The sequence below is a fragment of the Eschrichtius robustus genome, chromosome 6 (genome assembly GCF_028021215.1).
Source record: "Eschrichtius robustus isolate mEscRob2 chromosome 6, mEscRob2.pri, whole genome shotgun sequence".
NCBI lineage: Eukaryota > Metazoa > Chordata > Mammalia > Artiodactyla > Eschrichtiidae > Eschrichtius > Eschrichtius robustus.
The window spans coordinates 138,394,145-138,415,352 of record NC_090829.1 but is presented as its reverse complement, the minus strand read 5'-3'; the positions used below and the strand labels follow the sequence as shown (position 1 = coordinate 138,415,352).

At 48.4% G+C, this 21,208-nt stretch overlaps 1 protein-coding gene across 4 annotated transcripts in view; it reads right to left on the bottom strand.

The window, feature by feature from the left end:
- Nucleotides 1–21,208, bottom strand: part of DOP1B (DOP1 leucine zipper like protein B) — a 107,694-nt gene that overhangs the window by 23,874 nt on the left and 62,612 nt on the right. For all 4 annotated transcript variants that reach the window (XM_068547040.1, XM_068547041.1, XM_068547043.1 and 1 more), the window contains 11 exons: nucleotides 20,043–20,195; nucleotides 18,962–19,062; nucleotides 18,080–18,270; nucleotides 13,702–15,295; nucleotides 13,160–13,271; nucleotides 12,353–12,541; nucleotides 9,327–9,449; nucleotides 7,033–7,167; nucleotides 2,806–2,861; nucleotides 166–270; nucleotides 2–68 (listed from right to left, as the gene is read on the bottom strand). In XM_068547040.1, the coding sequence (XP_068403141.1) occupies nucleotides 2–68; nucleotides 166–270; nucleotides 2,806–2,861; nucleotides 7,033–7,167; nucleotides 9,327–9,449; nucleotides 12,353–12,541; nucleotides 13,160–13,271; nucleotides 13,702–15,295; nucleotides 18,080–18,270; nucleotides 18,962–19,062; nucleotides 20,043–20,195 (2,826 nt within the window). The remainder of the gene's footprint in view (nucleotide 1; nucleotides 69–165; nucleotides 271–2,805; nucleotides 2,862–7,032; nucleotides 7,168–9,326; nucleotides 9,450–12,352; nucleotides 12,542–13,159; nucleotides 13,272–13,701; nucleotides 15,296–18,079; nucleotides 18,271–18,961; nucleotides 19,063–20,042; nucleotides 20,196–21,208) is intronic.

The window sequence follows — 21,208 nt, the reverse complement described above, 5'->3', positions numbered from 1 at the left end:
CCTGCAAATCTTTTTGATCCTTCTTGTTCTCCAGGTTGGGAGTTCTTGTTACGAAGTCGTTCAGCATGCTGTTGAGAGACAATCAGCTTCAGACCAAGAATGCTGCAGAAATAAAAACATGTTCCCGAAGAAAACTACGGTGACGTGAGTGCTGGGACACGGTACCTGAGAAGCAGAAAATAACCAGGGGGAGCGAGATTCAACTGCACGGACTCCTTTAACACACCCAACAGCGAAGGGAAGTTCGCTTGCAAGGCTGTTGCTGGGAGCCTATTTAAAAAAAAAAAAAAAAAGAAAGAAAGAAAGAAAAAATATCCAACCCTGAACAGGTCAAAACAAAATGTTACTTATAAGCACATTTTAGATCCAGGTGGTTGGAAAGCACAGGAAGATGGCATATCTGCCTGACCTGTTTGCTCTTTTTTAAATTACAATAAACGCAAGCTAAATTTTGGTATTCTGCCAAGAACTTGGAGTTTGGAGACCTGCAACCCTGCTGAGAGGTCAGATGCCCCTGGTTTCCTCGTCTATAAAGTGAAAGCCTTGAACTAGAGGACTGTCTGATCTCTGGGCCTGTAGTTGTGGCATTCGGGCTTAGTTGCCCTGCAGCACGTGGGATCTTAGTTTCCTAACCAGGGATTGAACCCACGTTCCCTGCATTGTAAGGCGGATTCTTTACCACTGGACCACCAGGGAAGTCCCTGTTTCTCTATTTAATATATAGTAGTGTGTACATTTTAACCCCAAACTCCTCGTTTATCCCTCCCTGCCACCCCTCCATTGTATTTCTTGATTACTGGAGAGGCTTAGTTCAGAAAGTATCTGAATGGTGTCCTTATTTCCTCTCGAGGCATGGGAATACCCTGATGATTTTACTTTTTCTTTCTGCAGAGATCTAATCTGACATTTTAAAGTCTGGGTGCTATAGCTTTAATACTTACATCAGCAAAGCTTTATGTGAGGCCTGGTAAACTTTAGAAGAAGCAGTTTGCATTAAATTGATACCAAAAAAGGAGGGGAGATTTTAAGGACCTCTTTTAGAAAAAGGAGAAGGGATTATTTTTGGTGCTGTCCTCAATGCTCTGCCCTGTTTTCTGCTGGATGGCTTCTGCGTGGGTTTACTATGCTGAATATCCGCATGCAGGGGTCTCAGCTATAGGGGTTCCCCAGGTGTTTCTCCACGGGTAGAAAAGGAGGCTCTGCTGGGCCTCGTGCAGATCTTATGGCAGGTCCCGGAGGCGGCTCCCGGACCCCTCCCTCGTGTGGGGTGTTCTCGGCTGCAGTAATGCGGGTGAAGGGAGTGTAGCCCCGTCTCAAGGAAGCCTCAGTATTCTCACGTATCTCCGGGGGTTCACAATAAGTAAATGTGACCACCAGCTGCAGGCTCCCTGGTTAACAAGTTCATGTTCCGTGGTTATTCTGGCTCACTGTATCCTGAGGTGGCAGGAAGGGTCACAGTCCCAGGAGTCCCTGGGTCTAGGGCTGAGTTCAGACCAGCTGTTCATTCTTCACCACAAGCATCCCTGTACTTCTTTCCTCCAGGAGGTAAAGATGAGCTGGTCACGCCCCTTCTCGTGGTAACTAATGCGTATTATATCACTAGCAAGCGCCTGCTGCAGGGGCCTGAGTGATATCTGAGCCTTCCCAGCAGCTGCAGGAGCTGCGGCCTCCTTTTACAGAGGAGGCCCTGCCCAGGTCAGTCAGGAGGCAGTAAGTCGGGGACGAGGACTTGAACCTGGGGCCCTCTGGCTGCGGCCAAGCTCAGCCTTTTGTGCTGTGCAGCCTCGCTCCGTAGCCACAATCCGAGTCCTTGTTTCCGTGAGGCCTGACCTCGCCCTCTGTGACCTTCTGATGGTTGACTCCGTGGTTCCAGCGACGTTGGGGAGGCCGAATGGTAGAGCTTGCGCGTCTCAACTAGAGAGCCTGTGTGCCGCGAACTACAGAGCCCATGCGCTCTGGAACCCTCGCGCCACAACTACAGAGCCCACGCGCCCTGGAGCCTGCGCACCACAACTAGAGAGAGAAAACCTGCACGCCACAACTAGAGAGAAGCCCGCACGCTGCAATGAAAGATGCCATGTGCAGCAACTAAGACCCGACACAGCCAAAAATAAATAAAATAAATAAATAAATAATAAGGGACTTCCCTGGTGGCACAGTGGTTAAGAATCCGCCTGCCAATGAACGGGACACGGGTTCGAGCCCTGGTCCGGGAAGATCCCACATGCCGCGGAGCAACTAAGCCCGTGCACCACAACTACTGAGCCTGCGCTCTAGAGCCTACGAGCCACAACTACTGAGCCCACGAGCCACAACTACTGAAGCTCACGCGCCTAGAGTCCATGCTCCGCAACAAGAGAAGCCACTGTAATGAGAAGCCTGCGCACCGCAATGAAGAGTAGCCCCCACTCGCCGCAACTAGAGAAAGCCTGCGTGCAGCAACGAAGACCCAACACAGCCAAAATTAATTAATTAATTAAAAAATAAACAAATCCTAAAAAAATAAACAATAGCACTGGGAACTATATTCAATATCTTATAATAACCTATAGTGGAAAAGTATCTGAAAAAGAATATATATATATACATATTCAGATATATATATATATATATATATATATATATATATATATATATATATATATATCTGAGCCATTTTGCTGTACACCTGAAACTAACACAACATTGTAAATCAATGATACTTCAATTAAAAGAAAAAAAAAATGGAAATACAATCAGAGGAATTATTTATAATCATTGCAATAGCATCTATAATTGAGAAATGTCTTTGAGGGGCTGCATTACCTTTGGATGAAAGCATAGCAAAACTGCAACACAGGGACATCCACGAGGGGGGATTTCTGAAAATTAAAGCAAAGCTAATTACTCCAAGTTGGTAGGAAATAAGACTAAAGAAGAATTCAAATACAGAAATGAAACAGATTCTATATCCTAACAAAGCAAATGTTTGCAGCTAAAGAGTCTTTCAAATATAATAATAGAAAGTATCCCCCAAGTGAAACAAAAACAAATGTATCCTATGAGGTCCCAAATCATTAGTGCCCCTCTCATCAGACTCCCAGAGTCATTCCCTTTATGCTTACCTACTTCCCATCCCAGGCTTTTAACAAGTATTTAGGGAAGATTTGGCTTTATAACTGAACCTCCCCAAACACAAAGTTGGTGGCCAAAGTTGACCCTCAGGAGCTACAGTCGAGAGACAACGCCAAATTTGAATTCTTAGCTCCAGGAATTCCCTCAAACAGCCCAGACAACTTCCCTAAATCCCAAATGGCTGGAACTACTTAGAAATAGGTTTTCAAAACACACATTTTCCCCCTTCTTGCTTGTAAAAGGCTATTTGTAGAAGTTATAGAAGTTGAGCCAATTAACTAAACTAACCACAAAATGTAATTTTGTTATTCAAAAAGCCAAAAACCACTCAGCTAGACGACGTCTAGGTTTGTTTTTTTTTTTTTAAGCCCAGGAGCTGCAGGTGTTTGCGGAAATTCAAGTAACACGAAGGAACAAAACCTAAAAGCGCCTGCTCTGTGTGTAAAGCTGTTGCAGGGCCAGCTCCCACGTGGCTGCAGCTGTAACCCCATCCGTGGGGACTGACCGGCAGCGCGGAAGGTCAATCTCCTGCCAGCTAGACTTGCTCAGAGATATAAATGCCAATCCACCCAGGATCTGATGCTGCGCCTGCCTGCCTCCACCACCCGCCTCCCTCTCTTCAGGGTCCATTACTTTAACACTTACATTCAAGAGTAAAAGGCAACAAGACTACCAGGCATTTGGGAGACTGGGGGCAGACGTCCGACAGATGCCATGAAGTCGCCCGTGTCCGTTTTACGTCTGACTGCTTAAGCACTTGGCCAGTTCCATAATCTGGCCTCACACTGTAAACCTGTAGGCTGCCTTATCTTCTCTCCCCAACGAGAATACAGGCTGACCGTGGGCAGGAACAGTGTCAACTATTTAGGACTCCCCACTACGGATGCAGACTTGACTTTCAATAAACACGTGGAATGAAGGAAGAGGGCCAGAGTCCCGAGTGTAACTGACTGGTCAGAAGCCCCCAGTGGCCTTCCCAGTGTGGACATTCCTGCAGAGGGCGACCCTGTGCCACGTGCCTTTCAGAGGAAGAGCTTCAAGTGGGGAGTTCTCCTCCAAGGCAGGCATAGCCCAAACTGCTAAAGGTATTCTTGGTCACCTTTCCCACTCTGGGGTGAAAATGGCTGAACACATCTCTGATTCCAAGGTTTAGCTTTTGTTCACCACCCTTAGTGCTATGACCTTAATATCTAAAAACAAGATTTCTTTAATTTGTTGTAAAAATTTTTTATTTTGGTAAAATATACTTGACAAAATCTACCATTTTAAACATTTTTAAGTGTACAGGGCATCCAGTATATTCACATTGTTGGGCAACTATGACCACCATTCATCTGCAGAACTTTTTCATCTTCCCAAACTGAAACTCTGTCCCCATTAACTCCCATTCCCTCCTCCCCTGCAGTCCCTAGTGACCATCATTCTTCTTTCTGTCTCTATGGACTTGACTACTCTGGGTACCCCAGATAAGTGGAATCATATAATACTGTCCTTCTGGACTGGCTTATTCCCCTCAGCATAATGCTGTCAAGGTTCATCCACGGTACAGTATGTGTCAGAATTTCATTCCTTTGTAAGGCTGAATGATAGACAGTTCATTGCATGTACAGACCTCATTTTGTTTATCCATTCATCCACTGATGGACACTTGGGTTGTTTCTACCTTTTGGCTATTGTGATTCATGCTGTTATGAACCCTGGCGTACAAATATCTGTTTGATTAAAACTATTTTTTAGCAAAATCACTTGGTCCACTTCCTTAATTTTCACTTAGGGAATTATTCTTAAATTGTTCCTAACTGTATAATTTTAAATTACCTAAGCGAAGGCAATTATTTCAAGGTTGGAACAAATCCCTGCTTTCTATCAAATTAATTAAGAACAAAACAGCTCCAACACTTTCAACGAAGAGGTCTGCTTTGGTAAAACCAAAAATCTCTCAGGCAGAAAACTGTTAAACCACACAGTCTGTTCTGTTGCAAAATCATTGTGTATAAATGAAAAGGTGCCCCCCTCGAAACTGGGCAGAAAAACTAAAAGAGATTTATGGTTCAATCACGTCAACCTTCAAAGGCCACTGCTTTCCCTGCAGCCAGATGAAACCTCTTCTTTCTCAGCATGTCCAGGATGAGTTAAGTCCTCTGACGTGCATTTTGTACCTTTGTAAAAATTATGCAGATTTTTAACTCGCCCATTGACAAAGGTGTTCTCCTTGACCTAGTCTAGTCAGCCTCCTTTGAGTCCTCTTCTTCTTCTTCTTCTTCTTTTTGAATTTTAAATCATATAGTTTTTCTTCCTCCTATAATATTTTTGCTTTCCGACAGTAAAAGAAATGGTACAAGAATCTGGCCCTTGGTCACAAGCCATTTTGGGGAATTCCTCAATATTCTCACTCCAATTTTTTTTAACAATCAATGAATGAGGTAATCAATGACAGGGTTAATCGTTAGATTCCAGAGCTTCTAAAATATCTCCCATTACTCAACAGTCCCTTTCTCTTCCTCTCCCTCCCTCTCCCCCCTCTCTCCTTCCCTCCTGAAAACATTTTACTGAAAATGCAAGAAAAAACTGAGAATTATGTTTCTGAGGAAAGCCCAAATCCTGAGATGCTCATGTCAGACTGTAGGGTCTGTATTTACAATTTCCTAGCCTTTTTTTTTTTTTTTTAATTTATTAGTTTATTATTTATTTTTGGCTGCATTGGGTCTTCGTTGCACGCAGGCTTTCTCTGGTTGCAGCGAGCGGGGGCTACTCTTCGTTGCAGTGCGCAGGCTTCTCATAGCAGTGGCTTCTCTTGTGGCAGAGCACGGGCTTCAGTAGTTGTGGCACACGGGCTCAGTAGTTGTGGCTCGCAGGCTCTAGAGCGCAGGCTCAGTAGCTGTGGCACACGGGCTTAGTTGCTCCGCGGCATGTGGGATCTTCCCGGACCAGGGCTCGAACCCGTGTCCCCTGCATTGGCAGGCGGATTCTTAACCACTGTGCCAACAGGGATGTCCCAACAGGTTCCCAGCAGCTCAAGGCCATGTCCCTAGGGGGATGACCTCAACTCCCTTAAAATGCCTGCCTAAGAAAGAAAGCTCAAGGCTTCTGAAGGAATCTGCTGTGTGTTTAGCCAACTCCTGATTGGTTCCTGACCTTCCTTTCTTTGAGCATTTATTAAGAAAAGCTTACAGTTATAAATCCTTGCTCTGTCCCTTTGAGATGTGTATGTATCTCCTACAACCCAGGAATGTCTTTCTCAAGGACCTGGCAGCCATCCCTTTGAAATACCATCATCAAGAAAGACAGGGCCCCTGTTTCCCAGTCTCCAAGGGAGCACAGGAACCTACCTTGCACTTTACAGTCAGCAAACTCCGATGGCCTAATTACATCCACCAGCCCCCTTCTTGCTTGTTTGTAACTTTCCACTCCCCTGACTTTGCTGAAGCCCCTGCTTGTTCACCCCCCCTACTCTTCATTCTCTGCTTAAAATACCCAGGCACCTCTGCACAAACTGGAACTGAGCACAATTCTTTCACCCGCTGCAGTTGTTACTGAATAAAATCAGTCTTTTCCGCCTTTAACTAGTGTCTGGCTTTGTTTAACTCTGACGCCTTTTCAGCTGCAAGTTCCTTGAGGCAAGTGCAATTTCTTCTTTCTAACAGAGTTATTCGATTTGAACCACTACCGGGCAGAGCACCCTGCAGTGGGATGTAAGGATGGAAGTCCGTCCTTCACCTCAAGGGGCTTGCACCCCAAAACAGGAGCCCATGAAGCACATTTCATGGATCTCTGCAGAGCCCGGTAAGAACACCTTCGTTTTACAGCCCCCGAATTCCTAGTTGCTGCTGTGACCTCTGTTTCCCTCCCAAACACAGTTTATAAGACGTGGAGTTAGAGAGAGTGCTGCGTTCCTCTGAGGGTCCCCAGGCTCCTGACCTCGTCCCCTCGGACCTGCGGCGGCCTCTTCACCACCTCCTTCACCAGGTGCAGCACCGTGTCCGTCTGCAGGGTGCTCAGCGCACAGATCAGGTCCACGAGGGTCAGCTGGGACGCGCTGGCCGCCGGGACCATCTGCCGAGGAAAAAGTCATTCCTTTAAGGCCCGCAGAGAGAAGACAAAAATAAGAATGACGCACAGAAAGTACTCTATAATACTTGCTCCTGGAGAAAGAGATTTGGTTTAATCTTTTAAAGAAATATTTAAATGAAAACTGGACTGAAAATGGACTCTATTGGTGATGAAGAGTGAGGTTAGCATTTTTTTTTTTAATTTATTTATTTATTTTTGGCTGTGCTGGGTCTTCGGTTCGTGCGAGGGCTTTCTCTAGTTGCGGCAAGTGGGGGCCACTCTTCATCGCGGTGCGGGGACCGCTCTTCATCGCGGTGCGCGGGCCTTTCACTATCGCGGCCCCTCCCGTTGCGGGGCACAGGCTCCAGTCGCGCAGGCTCAGTAGTTGTGGCTCACGGGCCCAGCCGCTCCGTGGCATGTGGGATCTTCCCAGACCAGGGCTCGAACCTGTGTCCCCTGCATTAGCAGGCAGATTCTCAACCACTGCGCCACCAGGGAAGCCCGTGAGGTTAGCATTTAATCACAGTAACCTAATCAGTATCTGACACAAATAAGGAATAAAACGTGTAGCTGATGATGGGCAGTCACTCTGGTATGTTCAAGCTGAGAAAGCATTGTAGAAACAGATACATTTAATTGGAAGGAGACAGGTTGATATCAGGACAGCCCCCAAAGTATGAGGACAGTAAAAAAAAACAGGTAAATCAGGTTCATGCGAGCTGGCCGTGGCAGGCAAGTCCCGGTGAGGGAGGCATGTTTTGATGATAGAAGTCTGTGTAAGGTGGTGACATGCACTTGCAAGTATCAGGTTTCTCGCCCGGAAGCCCCAACAAGTGCTAAGGTGGGTGGCCTGGGCCACCAGCCTCTCACACCTCTTCAGGGAACAGGGGCCTACCCTGGGCCCTCAGGTAGTGCCCATGGGGTGGGGCAGACCCTCTGAGGGAGGTACCAGGTAGGAACCTGCATGGTCGACAGAGGGGACCAGGGAAGAAGTACGTGCTGGTTCTGCAGAAGCACGTGAACCAAGCTCCTGGAGGACCTCGTGATGGACCAGTCAGTGGAGAAAGAATGGACAAAATGCAAACTGAAGTCTGGGCGTAGGAATGCGATGATTTAAATTTTCTTGACCATCATGAACAAGCATTATTTTTATAAATTAAAAAAGCCGAATGTAAATTATGGACGTGTCAGTGTAGGTTCAGCAACGGTGACAAGTATACCCCTCTGGCGGGGGCTGCTGGGGGGAGCAGGGTGTGCACGTGCGGGGACAGGGGAATATGGGAACTGCCTGTACCTTCCTCTCATTTTGTTGTGAACCTAAGACTGCCCTAAAAAGATAAAGTCTTTAAAAAGATTAGTTAAAAAAAAAAAAGCTATCAGATGGTGTTACAACCAGGGAAGGGCCCACAAGGGTCCTCGTAGGTAGGATGGTGAACCGTTTCTTAAGCTGGGTGGCAGGTTCATGGCGGTGTTCTTCTTTAAAATGTACATTCTTGTAAGCAGATTGTTAGTAGATTAAAAAGGTTAAATAGAAGCACAATATACTCACTACAGAAAGATGAGAAGAGAGATTGGGGGTGGCCTCCACTCCCTACCCACCCGACACCCCATCTAGTTGTAACTGGCACAGCTAGAGTACGTCATGCATTTAAAACGGTGGAACCGGGCTTCCCTGGTGGTGCAGTGGTTAAGAATCTGCCTGCCAATGCAGGGGACACGGGTTCGAGCCGTGGTCTGGGAAGATCCCACATGCCGCGGAGCAACTGAGCCTGTGCACCACAACTACTGAGCCTGCGCTCTAGAGCCAGCGAGCCACAACTACCGAGCCCACATGCCACAACTACTGAAGCCCGCGCGCCTAGAGCCTGTGCTTCGCAACATGAGAAGCCACCGCAATGAGAAGCCCACGCAGGGCAACGAAGAGTAGCCCCTGCTCGCCGCAACTAGAGAAAGCCTGCACGCAGCAACGAAGACCCAAAGCAGCCAAAAATAAATAAAGAAAAGAAAAGAAAAGAATATAAAAAATAAAAAAATAAAAAATAAAACGGTGGAACCACTGCCCCAGTCTCCCGTGTTGGCCTCTGGCGTCACCTTTGATCACACAAGACTCTCTGGTATATTGTCAGAGTAAGTTTAGCTACTGCTTTGATTTCTGGCTTTACCTTTGTCTTACTGTGGCGTTTCACTTTCTTCCTGCTCCACACTGCTGCAACAGCTGCTGTCAGCTGAACTCCAAGATGGGCTGTCAAGGGGTTTAAGAAGTCTAAAATTTTTTGTCGTATGGTCTAAAAAATAGAAAAATGAAGAGTTAGAGCAGAGTAGAATCAGGGCTACGGTGGCCTGTGCACTTCACCGCCAGCGCCTGTAAACCCTGGGAGCAGGGGCGGGCCTTTGTCTCAGCATCCCAGGCACCAGGCCGCGGGAGGAGGAGCTGGACGAGAGGCACGGTGGGCAGCCCAGGCGGACGACAGACGGCCAGCGGAGCCGAGCAGGAAGAGACCCTTGGGAGGTGATGAATACCACCTTCGAGCAGCTGTGAGCAGGGCAGGGCTCGAAGGAAGCCACCCAAGGCTTTGCAGACACAGTGAGAAGGGCGGGGGGGGTACCCAGCAGTGGAGTCGGCACTGTTCCCATCCTGAAAGCCCCTAGCCTCACTTGTCTCAACCAGCCCTGGAAGGGCTTATATGCATCAGGAAGGATGTTTTTCAATTTCCAGAAATATGTACCATTTAACTAACTTTGTTATGTAACCAACTAAAAATAAACTCACAGCACGGCCCCGGACGTCACTCATTACCCTCCCTTTTGCTGAGCCTGGATTTTCCTCCATTCCTGAAACCTCCATGTTCCTTCCTCTATAAATCCTGTGGGTCTCACAGCCTCTAACACTTCCCTACTCTGGCAAATCCTCTCTTCCTGTGTCTCAGCTCAGCCCCTCTGCCTCAGGAAGGCCTCCTCGACCCCCGGACCAGGAGTCACGGCCTGTAAGAGTGCCCCTCATTCTTTGTAGCACTTCTCATCATTATTTTTAAACTGACTGTTAACGTCTGTATCTGCCAGGCAGACAAGGACTTACTTGCTCTATCTTATCCACTAGTGGATAAGCAGGGCCTGGTACACAGCAGCAGACATACAAATGTTTGTGGAATGAATGAATTTACCTTGGGCTTCCTCTGCCCCCACTGCCTTAGTTTAGCATCTCATTAGATACAACTGACCATGGGATGGAGACATCCTCTCCCTCCCGCCACGGTTTCTGCTCCAGAGAAACCACGGGGGCCCCAGCTCAAGGCCTGGGGTCCTTCAGGGAGGGCTTAAGCTCAGTGCTCAATAAATGTTAGCCATCGCCAAAATGAATCCTTCCATCAGCCCAGGAGATAGGCTACTAATAACAGACTCATTTCACAGAGGAGGAAACCGAGGCTCAGGCTGCGTGCCTGAGGATTTTCTGAACCTTTCTAGAGCTTAATTTTTAGGCTTAAATTAAGCAGGTTCCTGTGGCAGCTTGAAATACAGCAGATTTCCCTTGGAGGGTATCTCTGGAACTGACAGAACATTTTGGAGGCCACCTGTGCAACTGCCTGACTCACTATAGAAAGATCAGAAAACAGAAGTCAGGGGCGGGTTCCGTTCCCTACCCACCCTAATCCCAGCATCACTGCGTATCAGATGCACAATTGAGGGCAAAGCACTCACTCTCTCCACACCCCAACGTCCTCATCTGTAACCTGGGAATAATAATAGTGCCCACCTTGTAGGTGAGGACTAAATGTGCCAATAAACGAAGAGTGCTTGGATGACGCCTGGCTTCGTGTTTCCAACTGAGGAAACTACAGCACAGACAGGTTAATGGACTTGCCCGAGGTCCCACAAAGCACCTGAGCAGGGAGCTGAATCCAGGTGATCTGGCTCCCTGTGTCCTGATCTGTTCTGCTCAGCCCGGGCTGCCGGATGCCAGTGTAAGCTGTGACGCCACACCTGGCACCAGGGGTGCTCAGCTAAATGAGACACAGCCAGATAATTCTGAGCCGCCAGACACAGCAATCAGAGACTGAGTCGGGATGCTCACAGAGAGAGTGAACTGTAACCGAGCAGGATCCTATGGGGGCCTTCCTGGGACAGACCCCTCCCCACCACGTCCTCTGCCTGCCTCTTGTTTGTAGAAAAGCTTCAGTCTCCCAGGCCTCCCCTGAGTCACAAAAGCCTGGCTCAAGAATTAATGATTGCAAGGATGTGAACACATGATGACAAAAGTAGCAGAGGGGTAAAGAGAATTGATAACAATTTAAACAGTAAATCGGCCATATGGCAGTCACAGAATCTTTAGTTCCTCCCTGAAGTACATACATTAAGTGTCTGAGGCATATTCCTGAGTTCCTTTACAGATACTAAAACCCCCACCAAAAGGAAGAAGTTAACTGCATGATGGCCATAAACAGGTAGTCCCCAGACCCGCTGGAGCCTGAGGATTAATGACGTTAACTCCTGTGACACGGCCCTGTTATCTCATCATCAACCAATCAGAGAACTGTACATGAGCTGTTCACCCACCCTGCAACTCCCCTCCCTCACCTTACCCTTAAAAACTCTTCCCTGAAACCCGTCAGGGGAGTTTGGGTTTTTTTGAGCATCAGCTGCCCACACTTCTTGTCTGGTGCCTTAAAATAAACCCCCCACTTTCCTTTAACACGACCTGGTGTCAGTAGATTGCCTTTACTGCGTGCAGGTGAGTGGACCCAAGTTTGGTTCGGTAACAGAACTAGAAATGCTCTGGGTTGTGAGCTTCTGGTTTAATAAAAAACTCAAGAGACACCTCAACACTTGTTCAAGGCACCACTGAAAGCAGAATGTAAGAGCTAAGCTGTCTTAGTAGAGATGCTTAAGAGAAACAGGTTGAGGACTTTAGGTACCCTACCTGGAACCCCCAGAGACTTTATGTTTGGCTTAAAAAAAAAGGGCCAAGGGGAAAAAATAAACTGAAAACTACTCACAAAGCTTTTCCTTCCATGAATAGGAAACTTATTCTGATAAACAAACTGGAGATTTCTACTTCCAACTTACTTCTAATGTGGGTTTCTCTGAGCACATTACGTTTGATTATTTATGTATATATTCCTGTATATTTTTATTTTTGGTGGGACAATACAAGACAAAGGAAATCGTAAACACACAAAGGAAGCTCTCTCACTTTGGTGGTTTTAAAGTAAACGGAAGAAGATCCCTTCGTGGTTCCAAGGAGATCCATGGGTCTCTTTTGAGTCTCCTCCTTTCTGAGAACATTCCAGAGAAGGGCCATGGTGTTAACAATTCGAGGAAGCTCTTCCAGAATAGCATTCTTGGCATTTTTCAAATTGGTAGGGTCACTCACAGCAGTGGTCTAAAAACGAAAACAAACACGTGAGACTCGGCTGCGGCTGCGTCTGCGGTGGCACCATTTCCCTTCCCACGAGGACAGTGGTGCTGATGGGATAAAGTCTGGGCTGTAGCACTCTCCAGAGCAAGTCCCACATGTGCTCTGGAAGTAAACCGCCTCCCTGAGCATTTAAACCCATGATTTTCTTCCAGAGAGGGAGGTCTGTGCATCTGAGGCTCCTCATTACAAACTCTTCCAATCACTCAACCAAAGCGCTAGCTGCGTTCTAAAATCTAACCCCAGATAGGGTAGAGCAACCAACAGCTAAAACGCCTTCAAACTCCATAAGGCCAAGTAAAAAGTACCCGGAAAAAAGATTACATTCTATCCCATACTGGTGGAGGGCTGAAGTCGCCCACAGAGAGCGCCAGCAAGAACAAAACCACATTTGCATTACTTACATACATACATTTGCATGTATATTTGCATACACTTCATTATTTGCATGTGTGTTCATGTGCATTAACATTTGCATATATGTTTGTATGACATACATACATTTCTTATTTGAAACAGACGTAACCCCAATGAAAACAAAACGATATATGAAAACTGTCTCAAACTCAGGAAAAAATGATTTACCTTTTTGTTTTGGTTGGGTTGTTCCAAAAGACAAAAATGACTAATGGTTGTTAGACCTTCCAAAAGAGTGAGTGGATAATCCGGAGAAATGTTTTCCCTCTTGGAGGTTATGCTTTGGTGAAGAAACGAGAAACTGGTTTTGAGAATCTTTAAGAATGAGGCCATAAAGGTTTTTAATCGTACATATAAACACGGAAACCACAGAGACATCACGATCTTAAAAAACTGGGGCTCTCATAATGAAATACTGTTACAAAAAGGACAGGCATCATTTGTGCTGTTTTTACATTTATACAGTCGTTTTGGAAAAATAATGAAGAGAGACTGACTTGTCCTGTGTAGCACTGATCTAGCCTGGGTAGTCATGCGGAACTGAAAATAAAGGAGCTGAACATTTAGTTCCTGGTTACCCCTTTTGACAATGCTAACTAGGCTTCTGATTAGGTTGAAATTATCCTCCAATTGGCTGCTAGGGGCAATCAGCCGTCTGTGACCAAAGCTGTCATTAAAGAAACAGTAACGCATCAAAGGGTTCACCGTACCTGAAAGAGAGCTTCACCGATTCGCTTTCATACTGCTTGACCAGCTCGTCCAAGTTTTTGCAAATCTGGACGAGGAAGGGGGTCACCGTCCAGCCCAGGGACTTTCCGAAGTACGGCAAGGAGTGCGTGACCAGGCTGACCCAGGCCGGGTGCATGCCGTAGCCGTAGGCCGGCTGCAGGCCCCTCACCACGGCGGACACCAGCAGCCCCTGCGAGGTGAGCCGGTGGGGCTGCACGTACTGCGGGGCGCTGATGGCCTGCTGGAAGTTCAGGGTCTGCCGCCACTCCCGGGACAGGTCCGCCTGGTGCTCCGCCTCCTCGTGCACCTGCCCCAGGTGGTGCTCCAGGACGATGAGCACCTGCAGCAGCTTCAGCAGCTCAATCTGCAGGGGGTGCTCGCTCCAGATCTGGCCCTGGCCCAGGTTGATGAGGTTCTCCTCGAACAGGCCGTCCTCCCGCTGGGCTCGGCCCCGCTCTGCCACGGCCAGTCCGTAGCGCTTCTGGCTTGTATACATGGACGCGGACAGCGAGAGCAGTACGAACTCCTGGACGCTGCACCTCTGCAGCAGGCTGTGGATGAACTCCACGTTCTTGCCTTCGGCCGACTTGGCCACCGAGACCAGCTGCGTCATCATTCTGATCAAAACCTCGACGCTCTTGACCTGCACGTCCCGGTTGCCGAGGACGTCTCGGTGGGAGACCTTCAGGTAACAAGGGTAGTAGCTGCGCAGGAAGCTCAGGCACAGGTAGGTGAGGAGCTCGATCAGTAGCGAGTGAGGGCACACGTTGGGAGACTGGGTCTGGAGCTTTCCGTAGAAACTCTGGCCGACGAGCGCCTCCTGGTGGCGAGCCAGGAGGTTGGAGATGAGGTTGAGGTGCGCGGTGGAGCTGGTGTCCATGCTGGTCCGGGACACGGCCTCGATGAACTCTCTGGGGTTGGTTTTGAGCACGGCTTCTAGCACGGAGAAGGCGTACAGCACTCGCCGGGAGTCATAGGGCTGCAGGTAGAGCAGGATGTGCTTAAACAGGGCCTCGACCGTCTCCCGCCTCTCCCGCTGCTGCTTCAGCAGCCGGGCCGCGCTCAGGGCCTGGAGCTCCGCGGCGGCCTCCTCGTCGCTGGACGGCGACTCCGAAGCCTGGGTCTTGTCCGAGTCCACGCGCGCCAGGCTGCACCTGACGGTGGACTTGAGGCTGGCCGCCGGCTTTGGGGGCGCCGCCGCGGGGAGGGGCGTGCAGCAGAGCTCGCCGCTGCTCAGCTCCTGCGGCTCGCGGGAAGGGGAGGAGAAGGAGGACGTGCGCTCGCTGTCCGTGGGGCTCGTGTCCGCGGACTCGGTGCGCTCGCTGTTGTCCGCGGTGTCGCAGGCCGTCCCGTCCAGCGGGTCCGCACAGCAGGGAAGGTCTTCCTCGCTGGGCTCGCGGCCCGGCGGGTACACCTCGGGCTCCTTCTCCACCTCGGCCCAGATGGCCTCGCGGTCCACGGTGGTGAACTGGCTCAGGGGCGCGCTCTCTTCACCACCACCCTCCTGAGGCTCGGCTGCGCCCCACGCCGCTCTGAATGAGGTGCGCTTCCTGTTAAACCAATGACGCCAGTCTTCTGAAAATTACAGAACAACAGACGACTTCAGAACAGGAGGCTCAGTTAGGACAAGTCGGTTCTACAGTGATCTTTGTCTTAAAGCCAGGCAGAAAGGTCAATATTAGTAAAATTCTCCTGTGGGGGGAGGGACAAGATAAATTCTTTGCAACAATGTGGACGGACCTGGAGGGTATTATGCTGAGTGAAGTGTCGGACAGAAAATCACAAATACTGTATGTTATCGCTTATATGTGGAGTCTAAAAATTAAAACAAGTGAACAGAAACAGACTCACAGACACGGAGAACAAACTAGTGGTTACCAGTGGGGGCAGGGGGAGACACGGGTAGGGGGTTAAGAGGTACAAACTCCTGTGTATACAATAAATAAGCTACAAGGATATACTGTGCAGCACAGGGCATACAACCAATATGTTATAATAACTATAAACAGACTATAACCTTTAAGAACTGTGAACCACTATGTTGTGCACGTGAAACTTACATAGTATTGTAAATCAGCTATACCTCAACAAAAAAAATAAAGTGTAAAAACCACAAAATAAAACATAATTCCCCCATGAAACAACACTAGAGTCTAGATTACATTACAGAAGGAAGGCAGACAAGCAAAGTGAACAGGTCTTTTAAAATGTTCAAGAAATTGGACAATTTAGTTACATTGTCATAGGAAATACAAATATCCCGAGTATAGGGGAAGGGTGATTTTAAAAAAAAATGCCTATCATTTTCTCCCGGGAGTTTCCTTTCAAAAATGGTATCCTACAGAAATGTCAGCAGAAGGTTTTCAAAGCTAAAAGGGTATCACTGAAACGTCTTGAAAAAAACAAACTGGAAAGCAAACAAAGCATCCACAGTAAGAGGACTGAAAAAACTCATGGCACAGGCATGCAGAGGGCTACTACTGTTTGGGTTTTTTAAAGATATTTCTACACGTACGATATGGAGCAATGTGTAGAGTACAGTAAGTATTGAAGAAAAAAGACCAAGCTGCAGAATCTAGCTGGACAGAATAAGCCCAATTAGGGGAGAGTGTCTATAATACGCAGCTATGAAAAAGTCTGGAATGATAGCTACTGAACCATTAACAGTAAGGCGCTCTATCAGCCGGCATCGCAAGGGACTTTCACTTGTGCTTTTACTTCCTGATTTAAGATTCCAGTTCTTAAAATAAGCATGCTAGTACCTCTGAGATCAGAAAATACACAACGCTTTAAAGTGCTCAGGTCTCTTTAAAAAAAGGAGTGAAAAGCCAGACGTCTTTGGTACTGCCAAACATTTGTAATAGGCAGCTTTCAGCAAATCTATTCCATGAACACTAAGCCAGGTTAGGAAAGAAGGAAGAATAAGATATTAGAAATAGAGGAGCTGCCTGGTGTGCACAACAGTATTTAAAAAGTAGATTTCTACAGGCTCACAGAGGTAGCATGGAGGGTAAGCAGAACCCTTCTAGTTGTTTCCAGGGAGAGAACGTGGCAGAGAAAACGCATTTTCTCTTACTAGGCAGGTAGCATTAAACGTCAATTAGAGGGGGCAGCAGGAAGTGCCACGAGACTTTTAAAACCCAGTGAGCCGTGGAGTTAAAACTTTCTCTTTAAAGCAAAGGAACGCCTAAAATCTAGCTTCCCTTAATGAAGAGCAAACTTTTAAGAAGGTGCTTAGTTTATACTTCTTTGCGTTTTACTTTCTTATAATTGTGGAGTAATAAAATGCCTCTCCTTTGAGAAGGCACCTAAAGGAAAACCAGAAGTGACAGTTTTAGGCAAGGAACCTTGTAAGGAAAGGAAACCACCTCAGGAATCTTTGCTTATTTAGGTGTTAGGCTGCTTTTCTCTGTAAGATAAGACTGTGACAAACACTGAATATTTACACCCCAGTGATCTAAACAAAATAATCAAAGCTTGTAAAACCATCACTTAGAAAACTGCAGGAAGTCATAAAATACACCTATTGTGGGAAGCAATGTTAGATCATAAACTGCTCTAGGTATTAGTCACTGAAATTTAATGAACTCATCGGTTTTATTTTAGTCTTTCTTTTCTTCTTCCTACCCATATTCTTTTAAATTTATGTTAAAGATGCCTCTGAAAGTTCTCAGAACCCAAAGGTCTATTTCTTCTGCATTTCTGATTATATGTTAACAGCTGGAAAGAGCCTTGGAGAGCAGATAGAAAAGAAACCACTTACCTTGTTCTTGACAGTTCTGGAGCAGAAGTAATTTTTATAAAATACAACTGACTAGGTTACATGCAAATTTCAACATTCTTGACCATTCATACCTGGAGGCAACCTCAACTCTCCCGTCCCAGGTCTGAGAAGTGCTAGCCTAGCCAACCCAAACTGAACTTCATGCCAGACCTCAGACGTCTTTCGTAAGTGAAGGGTTGGCCTTGGAGACCTCTGGATGGATGGTCTGTTTTTCTCTCCTCCTACCTTACATGCACTTGAATTGCTTTCTCTACCAAAAGAACCAAGAATCAGCTATATTTATTGGAACATGGGTTACTAACATTTTCCTTTTTTATATAAAAAAATCATATTTTTCAGTGAAAACAACAAACCCACTACCTAGCATTTCTAAGTGCTGGTTCATCTGATTCTTCAATTATAAAAGTTCCCACAAAGTACCTTCATACCTTCTGAATCTGGCAAAACCACCAGGGAGGTCTAAGCGCCTTGACTGCTGCAGCCGGCAGCTGGGGTCCTGGTCACCCCTTCATGCCTCCCAGGCCCAGGGCCCCGGGGACAGAGAGCTGGCCTGGCCGCCCGCACGGTGTGCTCACCCGTTGAGTTCTCCTGCTTGAGGCAGTGAATGGAGGTCCTCTGGGTTTTGGGCTGGAGCAAGAGAAGCAGCACGGGCTCCAGGATGCGGGCCACGTCGCCGAGGGAGAGCGCCCGCACCAGCCAGCCCTGGGCCGTGGCCCCAATGGCGCCGTCCGTGCAGGCCAGGCTGTCGAGCACGACGAACAGGGACCTGGGGGGTGATGCGAGGCGTCAGGGCGGCCGGGACGCCCTCGGGGAGCTTCACCCGGCCTGGGCTTGCCGACCCAGGCAGACGAGGACCAGGGACATTAACCCTGCTCTCAGCTAGAGTCTCTGGGGGGGAGCTTTTAAAATCCCGATGACCAGGCCTCACCCCAAATGGAGGCGGGAGGAGGAGGCATCAGAATCAGCTGGCATCTCTCTAAGGCTGTGTGTCTGACCCCCGCATCTAGAGCTCCAGAAATAAGGTAGGGGATTTTCAAAAAACAATGTAGAACAGAATGCGCCTACAATACAGTTCACGCCTTCAGCATGTGGTTGAGGACATCGCAGGTGCACACACCCAGTGTGGCCGCCACCCCAGTCAAGATCTAGCCCATCTTCATCTCCCTACCAAGCCCCCTCGGGGGGCACGCTCTGCCAGCTCCTCAGGTGAGTCTGAGGCACGGGGGGCTTCCTCCTCCCTCCAAGGCCGAATTAAGCAAACTCCTCCCAGGTATTCACACCCATCTGGCCGGAATTCACTTAGGGGATCACAGGAATCGTTCGCTCTGCATCAAGAACATGGGGTCAGGTTTTCCATCGCACACATCTCCCTCTCCCCAGCCCGACACACTGACCCGGCACCTCTGCAAAGTGTCCCTTTGCTTTAAGGGTAAGTTATAAAAAAGTCCCCCCCTCACCTGTCAAAGGAGCGATTGTGAGATGTCACTCGACTGCCTTGGATCTCTCTCGTCAGGTGCCAGATGACGGAAAATCGAAACAGAGCTTCCAGTCTCGTTCCCTTGAATAGGACAGAAACGGGAGCGAGGAACCTGATTCCTTAGCAGAACACTGCTCCCAGTGGCAGCAAACCCCACTTAAACAACAGACAAGAGCTCAGCAGAAAGGCGGCAACCCAGGCAGAGATGCTGGAGTCTCACGAGTGCCTGGCGTCCGATGGGGCCTGGAGCAAGGAGGACCCGGGTCCTCGCCTTCCTTGCTCCCATTAACACAGATGTGCTTTCCGGAGAGTGCATATTCCAGACTCAGCGTCAGCCCGAGTCTGGGGTCACACCTAGGCCAGTGGCTGAAGGAAAACACAGAACACAGCCTTCTCATGGCCTTTGGCAGTGCCAGGCTGAATGGCTTAGAGAACAGGACACGACGGCAAAGCAGAGCCAGGGCTTCCAAGGCGACACATTCTCTACGACTGCCTACTTCACTGAGAGCTCTAGAAGCCCCGCAGGCATCATGGGAGCCTGGGCAGATTTCCCTGGTGAGCCTTAATATGACACAGGGGATGGCTTGTGCCTCTGGAGGCCTTCCAGTCCTGAAATTATTAATGTATTAAAACGTTACTAATGCGGACTTCCCTGGTGGTGCAGTGGTTAAGAATCCGCCTGCCAGTGCAGGGGACACAGGTTCGAGCCCTGGTCTGGGAAGATCCGACATGCCGCGGAGCAACTAAGCCCGTGCACCACAGCTACTGAGCCCACGCGCCTAGAGCCCATGCTCCGCAACAAGAGAAGCCACCGCGGTGAGAGGCCCGTGTACCGTGGCGAGGAGTGGCCCCCGCTCACCACAACTAGAGAAAGACTGCACGCAGCAGCGAAGACCCAACACAGCCAAAAAAAAAAAAATGTTACTAATGCCATAGGCCTGCCCGTTAATCAGGATGTCCACTGAGCCCCAGAAAGACTCCGGCCGGATATAGGTAAGTCTGCCTGGGCTCACGGTGTCAGGACCGATGTCAGAGGGAGGTTGTCGGCTGCAAAGACTCACCTTGTCAGGGTCCAGGAGGGCGTGACAGATGATGTCCTCGCAGATGTTGGCTGTCGGGGCCAGGCAGTGCAGGCGGTAGAACAACTCTACACACGTGATGTGATGCTCCCGGGTCTCCTTGTTCAGCTGATTCCAAAGCACCCGAGCCACCCTCTGGACGGAGGGGAGACAGTGTGAACACAGGCAGCTCCCGCCCATTTCCTCCTTGTGGCAGCCCAGTCCCGGCCCCCAGGTACTGGCTTCTGCCTACATTTGCTATGGGAGAATCCTCAGTACACAAAGAAGAACCACCACCACCAAGCAGAACAGAGCGAAGCAAACCCAAACCACAGTACAGACCCCTCAGGAGGCATCCGGGCAAGGGCAACGTTATAGGTTAAACTTGGATGTCTGAGACTAGCTCAGAACACTGCAGCTCAGGCCCAGACCTTCACTTTCAGAGGGGAATCATCTGGAAGCAAGAACCTATCAGCTGAGGCATCCTTTCAACAAGCATACACCAAGGCTCCCTACATGCCAGCACTGGGGTTCCAGAGACGCACCCTCTAGGAAGTTTGGTGGATTTGTGGTGGTCGCTATCCTGAGGTAGACACCGTAGGACCTTACCACCTAGGGTTGGCTCAAGCCGACGTTCAGCTTTCATTCCCCAAACTTGTTTGTTCCCATTTCTGTGCACAACGCTGTGGCAGATGCCCTGGCTCACCTTCGGGGCACAAATTGTATCCCAAATATAGAGTCCTTCATCTCCCCAGCCCTCATCTCAGCGCTTTAAACATATGAGGTCTGCAAGTGGCTGCAGCCCCTCCCCAAGTCCCAGGGAGCACGGCGGGTGCCTGACCCAACCAGGGTGAGACTCAAAAGGAGGGCTGGTGCCCATTTCAGGAGGGGAATTTCTGAAGGCATTCTTCCGGGTCATGGAAAAAGATGATGTCTCACAGATTATAACTTTTTATAATGTACATCTTAGATCAAAGAACTTCTTTTGGCTCATTTATTTCTCTTTAACAAAACTGTCTTCTCTGCACAGATCAAATTAACCCCTGACTGGTTTGAGCCACTAACCATTATTTATTTTTTTATCTAAGGGGCCATGATTTCCAATTAACAAGTTACCCGTAAACTTCTGATACAAAACTTCCGACTAAGTGAAGCAGTCCCCTTACTTG